This window comes from Lytechinus variegatus, chromosome 3 (genome assembly GCF_018143015.1).
Source record: "Lytechinus variegatus isolate NC3 chromosome 3, Lvar_3.0, whole genome shotgun sequence".
NCBI classification, from domain to species: Eukaryota; Metazoa; Echinodermata; class Echinoidea; order Temnopleuroida; family Toxopneustidae; genus Lytechinus; species Lytechinus variegatus.
The window spans coordinates 66,653,421-66,666,625 of NC_054742.1; the positions used below are offsets into that span (position 1 = coordinate 66,653,421).

The following is a 13,205-nucleotide window of genomic DNA, read 5'->3' on the forward strand; positions in this document are numbered from 1 at the left end:
AATATGTGAACGTGCCTTACACCCTTGTGTGTACACCTACAAACAGTATCATCAAGCGAAACAGACAACAGAATTCAAATAGTAAGTTTTAACATGCTCTGTACATTCCACAACTGTTAAAGGGGGTCAAACTGGAATGTGTTTAAACCTGTAAAAATAATTTGGTTTGGCATCAGAAAAGACCGTTACAGAGCATACTAGGAATTTCGCACTGATATCATCTATTCTTCAACTAACCTACAAACATGTGCTAAATCGTATGAAAGTGTCAAATACACATGTAGTACATCTGAGAAATGCCAATAAGACATACGCTGTGTAGAAATCTTGCTCGTGGATTTTTTTAATATAGAGATATAAACTATTGATTCAATGCATCAAAACTTGAACTCAAACCTTGGAATACTGGTAGTTTTTAAGATATATTGAACATTTCTACTCAAGAATATATCATAACACAGTTAGTATTACATGGAAATGGAAAGTATGAAAATTTGGGTGGCATTTTTTTGTCCTTTGTTTACTGAAAGTGTTTCACTTTTTATATAAAATAATTTCATGCAACCATTGGTTCAATTAAGTTTTAGCAAAGCACTATTTGTCAGTTGGAATATTTGTCCCAAAAATAAAGATGACATAATACTGTGAATACCAAGGAGTGTGACAAGAAAGGCCAGTTGTATAAAAATTTTGCCATAAAAAAAACTGGCAAACAAAATTATGCCACTGACAGTAACACAGTGAAAAACTCTGGCAAATAATTGGCCAGAGATTTTCTGGTATGTAACAGGCCCATGGGGTAGTTTCACAAAGACTCAATTGTGACTGAAAATGACACTTAAATTCCGAGTTGCATGCTGTACATGACCTTTCACCTCATTAGCAGAGCTGCCAATCAGAAAAAGAACATTTCAGTTATTTTAAAGCTGAAAATACGCATTTCGGTGAGAAAATCGGTATTTTCAAAGAATACCATAGGACCACATGTAAAGCTGAAACTTAAGAAATCAGTATTTTTACGTGAAACTATCAGTATTCTTCTCATTTTTCAGTACTAAATACTGAAAATCAGTACTACTTGGCAGCTCTGCATTGGTCATTAGTCAGATCAAGCCCATTGGATCCATGCTCCTGCATACTCATAATGAGGTCATGTGATAATGTGATGGTAACGAGTTAGTGAACCCCACCTAATGAACATATTTAAAAGTGTTCAAGTTCTGCCCCGTTATAGATAGTTCATTGTGAAGTCAGGTGATAAAATATTACATTCAATAACGTTTGTTTCTCTGGGCTCACCGGACATTGAAGTGTTGTTGTCTACATTCAACACTCGGCATGAAGGAGTTCATGATGCGGTGGGGATCGCTAACTTTCTAGCACCACTGTATATATCATATGCCCATTGATGTTTAAGTATGACTTTGATCACCCCAAACTGTTTGTGAATCACCCCAGATTAAATACAATCAAATTCAAATAAATGTAGGTCAATAACATTTGAAGAACAAATACCATCTCCTCAAAATGAGAATTGTATGAATTATTCATAATTTATTTTACAGTCAATGTGGGTGATTGGTCATGGATACAAGAAAATCCAACTTCAACTGACAAAGTTTCATACAACATTGATGCAGCGATGCTAGTGAAATAGAATCATTATAATTGAATCAGACAATTCATTGACAAAAATGACACCCACACATTTTCTTTCCCCCCCAAAAAAATCACCAACATAACCTAAAAATCTACATGTTAGTGAAATATGACCAGAAAATTTCCTCTCGGTTGTATCGCAAACGGTTTAAGTGTGACTTTCAATCAAACTTGAAGTCCCAGTTGTGTATATAGTGACCACCCAAAATGTGACCTTATTAGGCAGGTAGCTACTATAGAGATGGGCTAACACAGACTTTATTGCATACCGCATCATCGCATTGGTGAGATCAGACTCAGAGGATGTGTGCTCCTGATAAATAAGATCAAACATTGAATACCACAATTGGCACTTTACACTGAACTCTCGTGAAACAGCTCCATGACTTAAATCTAAATGTAGCATTCAGATCAATACACAGAGGCTTCGGAGAGAATCACGACTTGGACAGAACATGGGTCTTTTCAGTCAGGACGTGCTTCATCTTTCCTACAAAAGTAATTGACCGGCAGAGACACAAGGAAAATGCTCCTCGTAGTACATATCATGGCAGGATCACAGAGTACGGCATGGACTTCATTTCTTGTGACGGCTGTGGGTGGATATGGTTGCATACGAGGACTGGACGTCATACCTCTACTCGCATGGCCAGGAAAGCCTGAAACACAGCTGCCAGGATGGCTATGCCTATCACACACACAGGTAACCACTTCATCTGGACAATCTGTGGGAAAAAGGGAAATTGTCAAAGTTAAGCGGTTCAGAACTGGCCAGGGAAGTGTCTCAAGAACCATCTTGTCGATGATTTCCGCTGACTAATTTGCTCTGGGCCAAGCGGATGCAAGCATTTCATTACCTTAAAACAATAGTCATTGGAAATCACAGAGCTTATTTTGTTTCATGGGATGAAATGCACAGGTTGTAGCTTCAATCCATGAGCTAATTCTGTCTTTCGTAAAGAGAAGAAAGTTGCAGGAAAGATTAAATTTTTCACAGGAAAGATGAAATACTTTTACGGACTAATTTTTCGAATATTTTACATGATACTAGAATATCAGTTTAGAAATGGCACACTGCTAAGGATTGCTTTTTAAATGCCCTTACATTCAACATATAACAAGCGATTGGGAGTGCTGAACATTGGTGTATAGTCCCATACATGATCATTTGTGTGGAGTGAAAGTGACCTTTGGCAGCATTAAGTAAATTTGGTATTATGTTGGTGATGACTATTCTTTAAAGCAGATATAAAATTCTCAGGTGCATTACAACAAGCCTTTCACAATCACGTTAGACAGATTGTCCACTATCATAAATCACAATCAGAACTAAGTCTATTTTCATGTAATATCACTTTCAATTATTTACATTAATGCCAAGACAGGAAAAGGGATAGTATACAGTGACATGGCAAACCAAAGAGGACATTCAACATTTTCACTTACATTAGCTTAATTTAAAAACAAAAATAGACATAGATTTACATTCTCATTGTTACCACACAATTTTGACACAAAGGACTTTGGCAGTAATAACTTTTAAACAAGGTCATTGGGGTAAGTTGAAATAAGTGTTTATTTTATTAAAGTTAAAGGAATATATGAACATCATATAATTATATAACAGTCAGAATGGTGATATCAAAGTCAGAGGAGATGGATGTGCAATTTGTTAATAAGAGAAGGGAATGAGGCTTTGAAGTAAATAAGATTGGGATCATGAGTAGATGGGCATGGAATGATGGAGAAGACCCAAGCGCCCGTATTCTGAAGTCGGGTTTAATTTAAACTCTGGTTTTAAGTTGTAGTTTAACTATGGAAAGCCAGTTGATACATAAATCTCTAACAGTAGAGGTTCCATGTATCAGTTCCTTTGACTCCCAAAACATTATTAACTGCCTGGGAAGGACAAGGATGACAGTTGTCTTTGCCATTAAAGAATTAGTAGAGCACAGTAAACATGAGAAGCGTTCACTGTAAACAAAATTTTGGAACGTTAGGCTTCCCATAATTTTAGCCCAGTGTTAGACCATGGTCTAATTTAAACCCAACTTTAGAATACGGGCCAAGGTGTCTTGGAAGGAAGAAATAATATACTATAATAATGAAGCTAAGAATAAGGAAAACATACAGATTGGAAAGAATGGTGAGAGAGCCAATGGCCGTTTGTTTTAACAAGATCCTGATTTCAATGAAAGATGATGATGATGATGATGATGAAGAGAATAATGTTGGTGATTGTGATGGTAGTGGCAGTGATGATGATGATGGTAATTATGTTGGTGATGCTACTGATAATGATGATGATGATAATGGTGATTGTGATGATGATGGTGATGATGACGGCAATTATGTTGGTGATGCTACTGATGATGATGATGGCAACGATGATGATGATTATGATAATGATGATGATGACAATCATTATGGTGAAGATTATGACAATGATGATGATGATGATAGTGATGATGATGATGATGATGAGAATGATGAAAATGATTATGGTGAAGATGGTGATAATGGTGATTGTGATGATGAGTATAGAGATGATAACGGGGATAACTCACTGCATTATTATCCTTCGTTCTGTTCAACTCTTGTGTAACAGCCTCTAAGCGCTGCCTCAGTAGATCCACGTCTTGGGGTCTAGGACTAGGACTACTACGCAATCGCTCAATATCCTCATTAGCTTTGGTCAACTGAATTATGAGGGGAAAATATGCAGTCATTAAACATCATGGACTTTCTTGCACCAGTGGGTAATAATTCATTTGCTACACTTTAAATCATTCCTCCAATTGCAAACATACTTTTTTTTCAATTAATTGCAAATAATTTGTTTCGACACCATCTCCAATATTCATAACATCATTGGTCAACTTAATTGGAATTAAGGGGAAAATAGCATGAGATTTTGATAGGAAATGCTGGTTTAAGCCACCCATTTTTAGTTTAGAACAACTGTGCAAGGAGTGGAGGGGAAAAGGGGTAAGCATTATCATAACACTCGCAAGACCAATTCTGTTCATTATGCTGAATTAATTTAGTGCAAAAATATTCATTTACACCAACTTGTGCAAAAAAGGTCATTTACATGAACTAGTGCCAAAACATTAATTTAAAGCAAGAATCTATCTTAGAAACATTTCACAATAACATTGCGCACACACACACACACAAATGTTTCATGTCAATTTTAATATCTATCCAATGCTGACAGCTCCCCCCCCCCAAAAAAAAAAAAATGTAAGGCTATTTCACTTCTAGATACATGTACTTTAATATGAAAACAAAAATGTTGATACAGGAACAATGTCACGGTGTCCGCTTATCAGAGCGCAATGCACATATAATACAATATGAAGCATAGAAATTAAAAGCAAAATATTTAGTGAATGAATAAATAACGAATAACGAAAAAAAAATATGCATACATGCTTCCCTATAAAATATTTGTTATGCAATTCAACAGCTATTTGTTTGACCTGTCAAATATGCATTCACACTTTATGGCAGATTTCTTGCTCATGTTCACACAATTTCAAACAACTAACTGTTAGCGGACATCAAACATCTAATATTATTCCAAATAAAAAAAACACAGCATTGAAAACTCACTTGGTTTTGTAGACTTTCCTTTTCTGCTTTGAAGTCTACAGTCTCCATGCTACCATCTGATTTAGCATCAGCTAGCTTCCTTCTTGCCGATTCAGATTCTGAGAGAAGTTTTTGAAGTTTGCTAACTTCTTCCTTGAGTCTGTTCTTCTCTTGTCTTGAACTGAATAAAGAGAGAGTAAGAAGAGTAAGAAAATATGAAATAAAGGCTATGAGTGACAGACATAATACAGAGTATATAATTGATCGGTAAGTGACACAAACACAATCAAATGAGCACCTATCTAATTAAAAGGGGGTAAAGGACTTGGAATAAGGATTTTGAGTCAAAATGACCCTACCCAGAAAAATAAATATAAATGAATGAATATTCAGATAAATAAAAAATAAAAATCTATGAATAAATAAACAACACACCACATAATAAAGCATGATAGAGGAAATCTTCATATGTAAGTAATATTCACTGTAAACATTGCACAATTAGTCTTCAGACTACAGCAAAGTATTATGTTTTATATCTAATAAACCGAAATTGAATTGAAAGTAAATAAATAAATAACTTTCCATAGTTGAGATTTACTAGACTCATCAACACAACACAAATTGAGAAAATCAGACAAGCAAAATACTGACAATTTATCAGTATTGGATGTACAATTATAAAGTTATGGTATTTCTAAATTTTGCTAATTTACACATAATAATAAAGCGAGTGACCCCATCGGCTGCCTTATTTGCATATCATGTGTGACATGTAAACTACTATTTTTTTTGCAGTACGTGATACTTTAAAATGTCATCCTTTGCTTTATTTTACATCTGATTCAGGTGAAACCTTCAGTGTCATGCCTGATTGATATTTCTCTATTCATTCGTGTCTATTTCTATTCAGGTGGCTTTGACCTTTAAAGGTCAAGTCCACCCCAGGAAAATGCTGACTTGAATAAATAGAGAAAAATCAAACTAGCATAGTGCTGAAAATTTCTTTAAAATCGGATGTAAAATAAGAAAGTTATGACATTTTAAAGTTTCGCTTATTTTTCACAAACAGTGATATGCACAACTAGGTGAGTCAGTCAATGATGTCCATCACTCACTATTTCTTTTGTGTTTTATTGTTTGAATTATACAATATTTCATTTTTTATAGATTTCACAATAAGGACCAACTGGACAGAACCATATGCAGTGCTTCTTATTCACACCTGGATAGAATTTTTAAACTTCAAAACGTGCAATAAGAATTGTTAATCATTCGTCTTTTTATGCTCATACAGAACCAATTTTTAAGTCTCAGAGGATTTTGAAATTTTATGACTTTTACAATCATGAGACTGCAATTTTTATGTACAAGTGTTATAAATATTTTTTACCTCATTCAATATGTAATTATTTTGTTTTAAATCGTAATGTACATAATTATACAACAGGGGCAATAATGATTTTCATATACCTAAAGTAAGAACAAAATTATTTCAAAACTCAATTTTTTATAGGGGACCATTAATTTGGAATACTTTATCAAAGGATCTTAAGGATAGTTGCTCTCTTAATGTTTTTAGGAGAAATTGTAAATATAAAATCATCACTACTTATTCATTTTTTAATTAATTATTATTCTGATTGTTTGTTTGGGTTAAGTAGGTAATTCTTTCCCTTTTCTACTTTAATTGTTCAAATAATGTATTATTTTATTTGGGTCGACCGTACATAACATAAGGTAACTTCTTTTGGCTGCTACCCTTTCAGTATAATACTTTATTTATATCCATGTCTGATTTATTTAATGTTTGTACTATATTTGTATTGTTTTTATACTGAGAAAAATAAATTGAATTGAAAATATACTATTAAACAATGCTAATTCCACATGTTCAGGGAGAAATTAATCATTGTATCACTTGACAATGAGAAAATTAGAATATTTCATATTTCATGTAATAGAATACAAAAGAAATAGTGAGTGGATGACATCATAGTCTCCTCATTTGCATACCAGCCAGGATGTGCATATAACTGTCTTGTGAAATTAAGCGAAACTTTAAAATGTCATAACTTTCTTATTTTACATCCGATTTTGATGAAAATTTCAGTGTCATGCCTGACTGATATTACTCTATTCATTCATATCTATTTCTATTCAGGTGGCTTTGACCTTTAAAGGTCAGGTCCACTCCAGGAAAATGCTGACTTGAATAAATAGAGAAAAATCAAACTAGCATAGTGCTGAAAATTTCTTAAAAATCGGATGTAAAATAAGAAAGTTATGACATTTTAAATTTTCGCTTATTTTTCACAAACAGTGATATGCACAACTAGGTGAGTCAGTCATATTCCTCTATTCATTCGTATCTAACTCTATTCAGGTGGCTTTGACCTTTAACCCTAAAAAGACTGGGGGGGGCTGATTCAGCCCCCCCCTCGACATTTTCCGCGATAAATCTGCCGCGCGAAATTTTTTGACCGCGTCGCTCGCTGACTTTTTAATTTCAAGTCTCGCGCAACTTTTGAGACCAAAATTGTGACCGCGGGGTACGCGGTTCCAAAATTACGCAACATTTCGTAAGTGCATGCAGACCAAAAATTACTCAAAAACGTGAATTTGTGTACAAATCCAATGCAAATAGTGTTCTTAGCCAAAATTCCTAAATGTATCATTATTTTTCCTTTTACTGCTTAAAATAAATTAATGTTATCTTGTTTATGGTCAAAATAAAGTCCCCGACAATTTCCATCAAAAAAACAATAAAAAACAAAAAGTAAAAAAACAATGAAATACATAAGAAATTTAGAAAACAATAGAATACATAAGAAAATAAATGTGATTTTGAAATTTTTTAAAAATTAATTTGATCAGATGCCTATCTAGAGTATATGAAGCAAAAATTAGCATTTCAGGGGCATTATTTATTTAATTAGAGCAAACTTATGATTTTACGCATAAATTAGCATAATTAATGAGACTGAGATTTTTTGCAGAATTTGATGTTATAGTTTTGTAGATAATGCCATGGGTAACGCATGTGCCAATTTTCGTCGCGATCGCGCGATCAACGGCCGAGATCATAGGGGGGGCTGAATCAGCCCCCCCCCCCAGTCTTCTTAGGCGTCGAAATAGCCCAGTCTATTTAGGGTTAACCATGACCTCACAAGTTCTTCAGATTACCTTTCCAGGTCAGCTTCCAAAGAAGACACTGCTGATTTGAGATCACCGCTTTCAGAAGGAGACGTTGCCGTATCTGGAAGGCCAAAAAGGAACAATTTATCAAAATCACATCAATTCTGTAAATAAGCAGATATGACTAAGAGCATTTCTAACAGTGAGCAGGGACAGGCCAGGGCCCCGTCCTACAAAGAGTTACGATAATCCAATTGATTGTATCTCTATGGGAATCCATCAGTGTCATAATTTTTTCTACAAGGAATTCGCACAATCTCCTTCAAAGAGAACCACACTGAATCTTCAAGAGAATGATAAATGCATGAATGTACATCATATCTAGAAAATATTGTGAACAAATTTGCATTTTTAGATGTTGACGTTGCTGGCCGTCCATAGTTGTGATTGATCTGATCGATCGTAACTCTTTGTAAAACGGGGCCTGTTTTGTCAGCTCCAACTCTGTCAATCAGTGAAAAGTATGAAGTCCTATCTGCCACTTAAATGATCAATTTTTTTTTACTATGTTCAACCAAACCAACATTTCCTTTCCTCTGAAGCAACTTGAACATTTAATTAAGATGGAAAGTGCACTATATCTTATTATTATAACATTTATAATAAACACTAAATCCTACTGACTTAATTATTATAGGGGACAGGAGTGTACCCCTTCTTTTTTTCGCCTAAGCTGTATATAATTAGGACCCAATGAGGAAGGTGTCATCCACTTTGCCCCCCCCCCCACCCCGTTGGAGTATTAAAATAAAGTGTTGTTAAATCAAACAGAACAATGGCCAGTGCTACCAATAGTAACATTAATGACATGATTATGTGTAAAATACATCTTCTGAGGAACATCCCCCCCCCACCAAACATCTTCCCATTCTGATCAATATTTTCACATACAGAGACAGCATTAACTTGGACCTGCACATTTTCAGTGATCCATCTCTACACCATAGACTGCAACTATTCACTTTAATTGCATTTTAGAGCATACAGGGTATTGCAAGTCAAATGTTGACAACAACGCCGCCAATCCTCAATTTTTTTTGGCGGACGATTTTGCCCCCCCCCCCTTGGAAAATCCTGGGTACGCCACTGATGCCGCCATCAGAAAAAGCGAGACTCTGCTATGCAGGCGAGACGAAAATCTTTACACAATGGCGTGGGTTAATGGAAAAGCTCCAGTCTATAAAAGTTAGAAGTGGATGATGTAAATACCTTTATCATTTTCTATAATCCTTTTCTTTTCCAATTCTTCAAGCTCTGCTATCCTCTTCTGCAGTTGTTTCACTTTAGTTTCTAGTACGGCTTTCTCCTTCCTTTCCTTGTCTAGCTCTGCTTCCAGGGCTGCTATTTGGGTGACTTGCTTGTCAAGCTTTTGTCTCGCTTCTTTCTCTCTTTCCAAATCACCTGAGAGGGTTATGATTTTATCTGGTGAAAGAGATTTTTAAAAATTTAAAAAATAATGTAGTAAATAGGATTCTTATAATCCATCAAGCATGAAGTTAAAGCTTAATATTGGATTAGATATGTTAATCGTTATAGAAATATCTTACAATACATGCAGAGTTTTTCTTTTGAAAGATGTCTTTTCAGAATCAAGTTCCAAATTAAACTTTAAATATTCTCCAATAAATTTGTTATTGAAATTATATCAATGTTTATTTCAAGAATTCTTTCACTATTTGAATTTTACACTTATATAATGAATAAATATACTTTATATATATTTTTTTCCATGTAATCCTTTACTCCTCTAATATATTTTGAAATAAAGATAAACAGAACAAAAAATACAGTACATTTAAATCAATTTTCTTTTTTATTTCTTTTTACAACAAATTTTCAGTACTGTGTATACATTGGCAGCTAGCTTACCTTTGCATTGTGATAGCTCTGTTTTACTACTCATAGATGACTGATTAGACTCTGCTAAATTTTCTGCAAAAAATAAAATGAAAGTGTTTACTGTTGATTAATTGCTGGATTAACTACTGTATTATCTACTGCATAATCTAATCTTTTTGAAATAAGGATGATTTTTTTATGGAATAAATTTGTTTACCAATTGTGATGCTATAACTGCATCATTAAACAATATAAGCACATATTTTCAAAAGGTGAATATAAGACAAATGAAGTGTTGGTTAATTACAATGAGAGTTCTTTGAAAAGTAGAATCCCATGTCATGATAATGATGACAAGGATTCCAAGAGTGTGGGGACATGTTTTTTTTTTTTCATTTAAGAGGAGACCACAAAACATCCTTTTGTCCTTGAATAAAACCATACTTCTATACCTGAAGAACCATGTGCCAGTGAATGATTTTGATTAGTAAATAAGAGGGTACAGCCTATTGTAGCCTGTGAGCTTTACAGCAATAGACCAGTTCGTAGTTACTTCATGGACAATTTTGGTCAAATGACCTTTCATTTTTTCAGTATGATGGGCAGATTTCAAAGCAAGATATTACGTAAGCATGCCTTACATAGCAGGATGAAGAAATTGAATAGACCAGGTGACTAGAATAGCACACTAATGAAAACTTTATGAAGGTATTTGTTGCATTCCTACTTTGATTGCATATCATAGCTTGTTGCACAATGTCCTTGGCAAACTCTGAAATACCAGTCGTTCGTGGACGCATTGTTGTTTTTATTGTGGATGTAAATGAAAAACACAATGCAAAAGAATATATGAATAATCAAGACATCAAAGTTGGTGCTTATCTCATTAGATTTAAAAACACCATGTCACTTTAGTACAATTGACCTTCCTCTGATCATGCGTAGAATCTTTTGATCATGCGCAGAATGGAACTACGAACTGGCTCATTCTGTCATTTTTTTTCAGGGAATCTCCCTAGGACCGTTCTGGTATACCTTCACTCATTCTCTCAAAGAAAATCTTTTGTCAAGGGTGTGGATGCTAAGGGAGTTATGGTGGTGTACTGAATACTTTGAAGATCTTTCCACCTATTTCTTATCCAATGTTCATGCATATAGTCTGATTAAAGTAATCAACAGCATCAACTTGAAAACTGTGACCACAAAATTTAGTTTGATTTGGGTACGTTAGTTATGTATTCGGTTGGTTAATAATGATAAAAGTCTTCCTGTCTTGTAAAGCATTCTGGGCACTAAACATAGTTCCTATGTTTATGATTACATTTCAATTTACATTTTCATATTCTCAAACATGAAAAAAAAACATACCAACTACAATGAAAAGTATTTTATATTAAAGGCAAATAGATTTTACATTGATTGACTTCATGTTATGAAGGATTTGGACTGTAAAATACATTCATTGAAATTTGAATTACACAATAAAGAAGGAACTTACTTTTTAAACTTTCTATTTCCTGACGACATTGCTGTACCAGCCCTGATTCCTTATTTAATTTTTCTGTCGAACAAACAAGTCAAATATACACAAGATTAAAATCGGCATATCAAATATCTGAAAACTTCTCACAGAGGAATCCACTTGAGCAAAACTTTTAAAATAAAAGACAACAATAATTCACAGCTCTTGTATAGCACATATCACATGATGATAGGTGTCCCTATTCACTTCCACAGGACTTGCAATATTATTACCCTGGCTTTAGCCCTGCATCCTCTAAAGCTGGAAACTGTCTCCCGCTTGTCATCTGGACTGCACCCACTATCGAGACCTTTAAGATTACACTTAAAATGTACCTGTTTAAGAATTGATTATGTCTTGCTTTATATTTTTTATTTGCACTGTAATAATAAAAGTCAGAATTTGCAATATGTTATATGAGTTAAGTTACTGTATCATTATATAAGCTTTATCATAAACTGCATCGTTTTATGCCATGCTGCATAATTATTGAATTATTTAATCCTATTGTATTCTATTGATTTTCAATGACCATATTGTATATTATAAGTTGAGATATTTCATTCATTATTTAATCCTATTGTAATCTATTCTTTTCAATGACCATATTGTATAAGTTGAGATATTTCATTCATTATTTAATCCTATTGTAATCTATTCTTTTCAATGACCATATTGTATATTATAAGTTGAGATATTTCATTCATGTATATATGAAGCCAGAGCTGCCAACCTGAACAGGAACATTTCAGTATTTTCAAGGCTGAAAATCAGTATTTGGTGAGGAAATTAGTATTTTCACAGGAATACCATAGGACAACACATAAAATGAAGCTTTAGAAATCAGTATTTTGCATGAAACCATCAGTATTCTTCTCTATTTTCAGTACTAAATACGGAAAATCAGTACTACTTGGCAGCTCTGTGAAGCGCATAGAGGTTTTGTGTATTATGCATTATAGAAATTTATTATTATTATTATTATTAATGTTTAACAGCAAAATGAAATATCAGAGTAATCCTTGTTTCACTTTGATTTGTCCATTTTCATATCTCACCTTGTAATGAAGGTAGCTGGGCCGAGATTGCCCTGGATGACTTTTCTGCTTCTTCCAATTTACCTACAAGATTAAGAAAAACATCAGATTGGTTGGTGATATCAAAGGGCTATGCTTCACCATGCTACTGGATTTGCATAGACTTCCCATCCCCCCCCCCCCATAGTTTCATATCAAAATATGGAGGAAGAAAGTGGTCGGAATCAGAATCTGACTTAAACTTGTGCATTAAAGGCAAATCAACAAGCTATATTTGTGCTTGACTCATCTCAAGACTACATGTAGGCCTGCACAATTACATTTCATCTGACAAGGTGTAATCTATTTTTTCA

At 34.1% G+C, this 13,205-nt stretch overlaps 1 protein-coding gene across 3 annotated transcripts in view; it reads right to left on the reverse strand.

The window, feature by feature from the left end:
* Positions 1-782: 782 nt before the first annotated feature.
* The window catches only part of LOC121411719 (sarcolemmal membrane-associated protein-like), a 54,054-nt gene continuing 41,631 nt past the window's right edge, over positions 783-13,205 (reverse strand). For all 3 annotated transcript variants that reach the window (XM_041604555.1, XM_041604556.1, XM_041604554.1), the window contains exons 15-22: positions 12,874-12,936; positions 11,792-11,854; positions 10,324-10,386; positions 9,664-9,876; positions 8,443-8,515; positions 5,278-5,437; positions 4,227-4,358; positions 783-2,384 (exon numbers count right to left, since the gene is read on the reverse strand). In XM_041604555.1, coding sequence (XP_041460489.1) covers positions 2,289-2,384; positions 4,227-4,358; positions 5,278-5,437; positions 8,443-8,515; positions 9,664-9,876; positions 10,324-10,386; positions 11,792-11,854; positions 12,874-12,936 — 863 coding nt within the window. In that variant the 3' untranslated portion in view covers positions 783-2,288. The remainder of the gene's footprint in view (positions 2,385-4,226; positions 4,359-5,277; positions 5,438-8,442; positions 8,516-9,663; positions 9,877-10,323; positions 10,387-11,791; positions 11,855-12,873; positions 12,937-13,205) is intronic.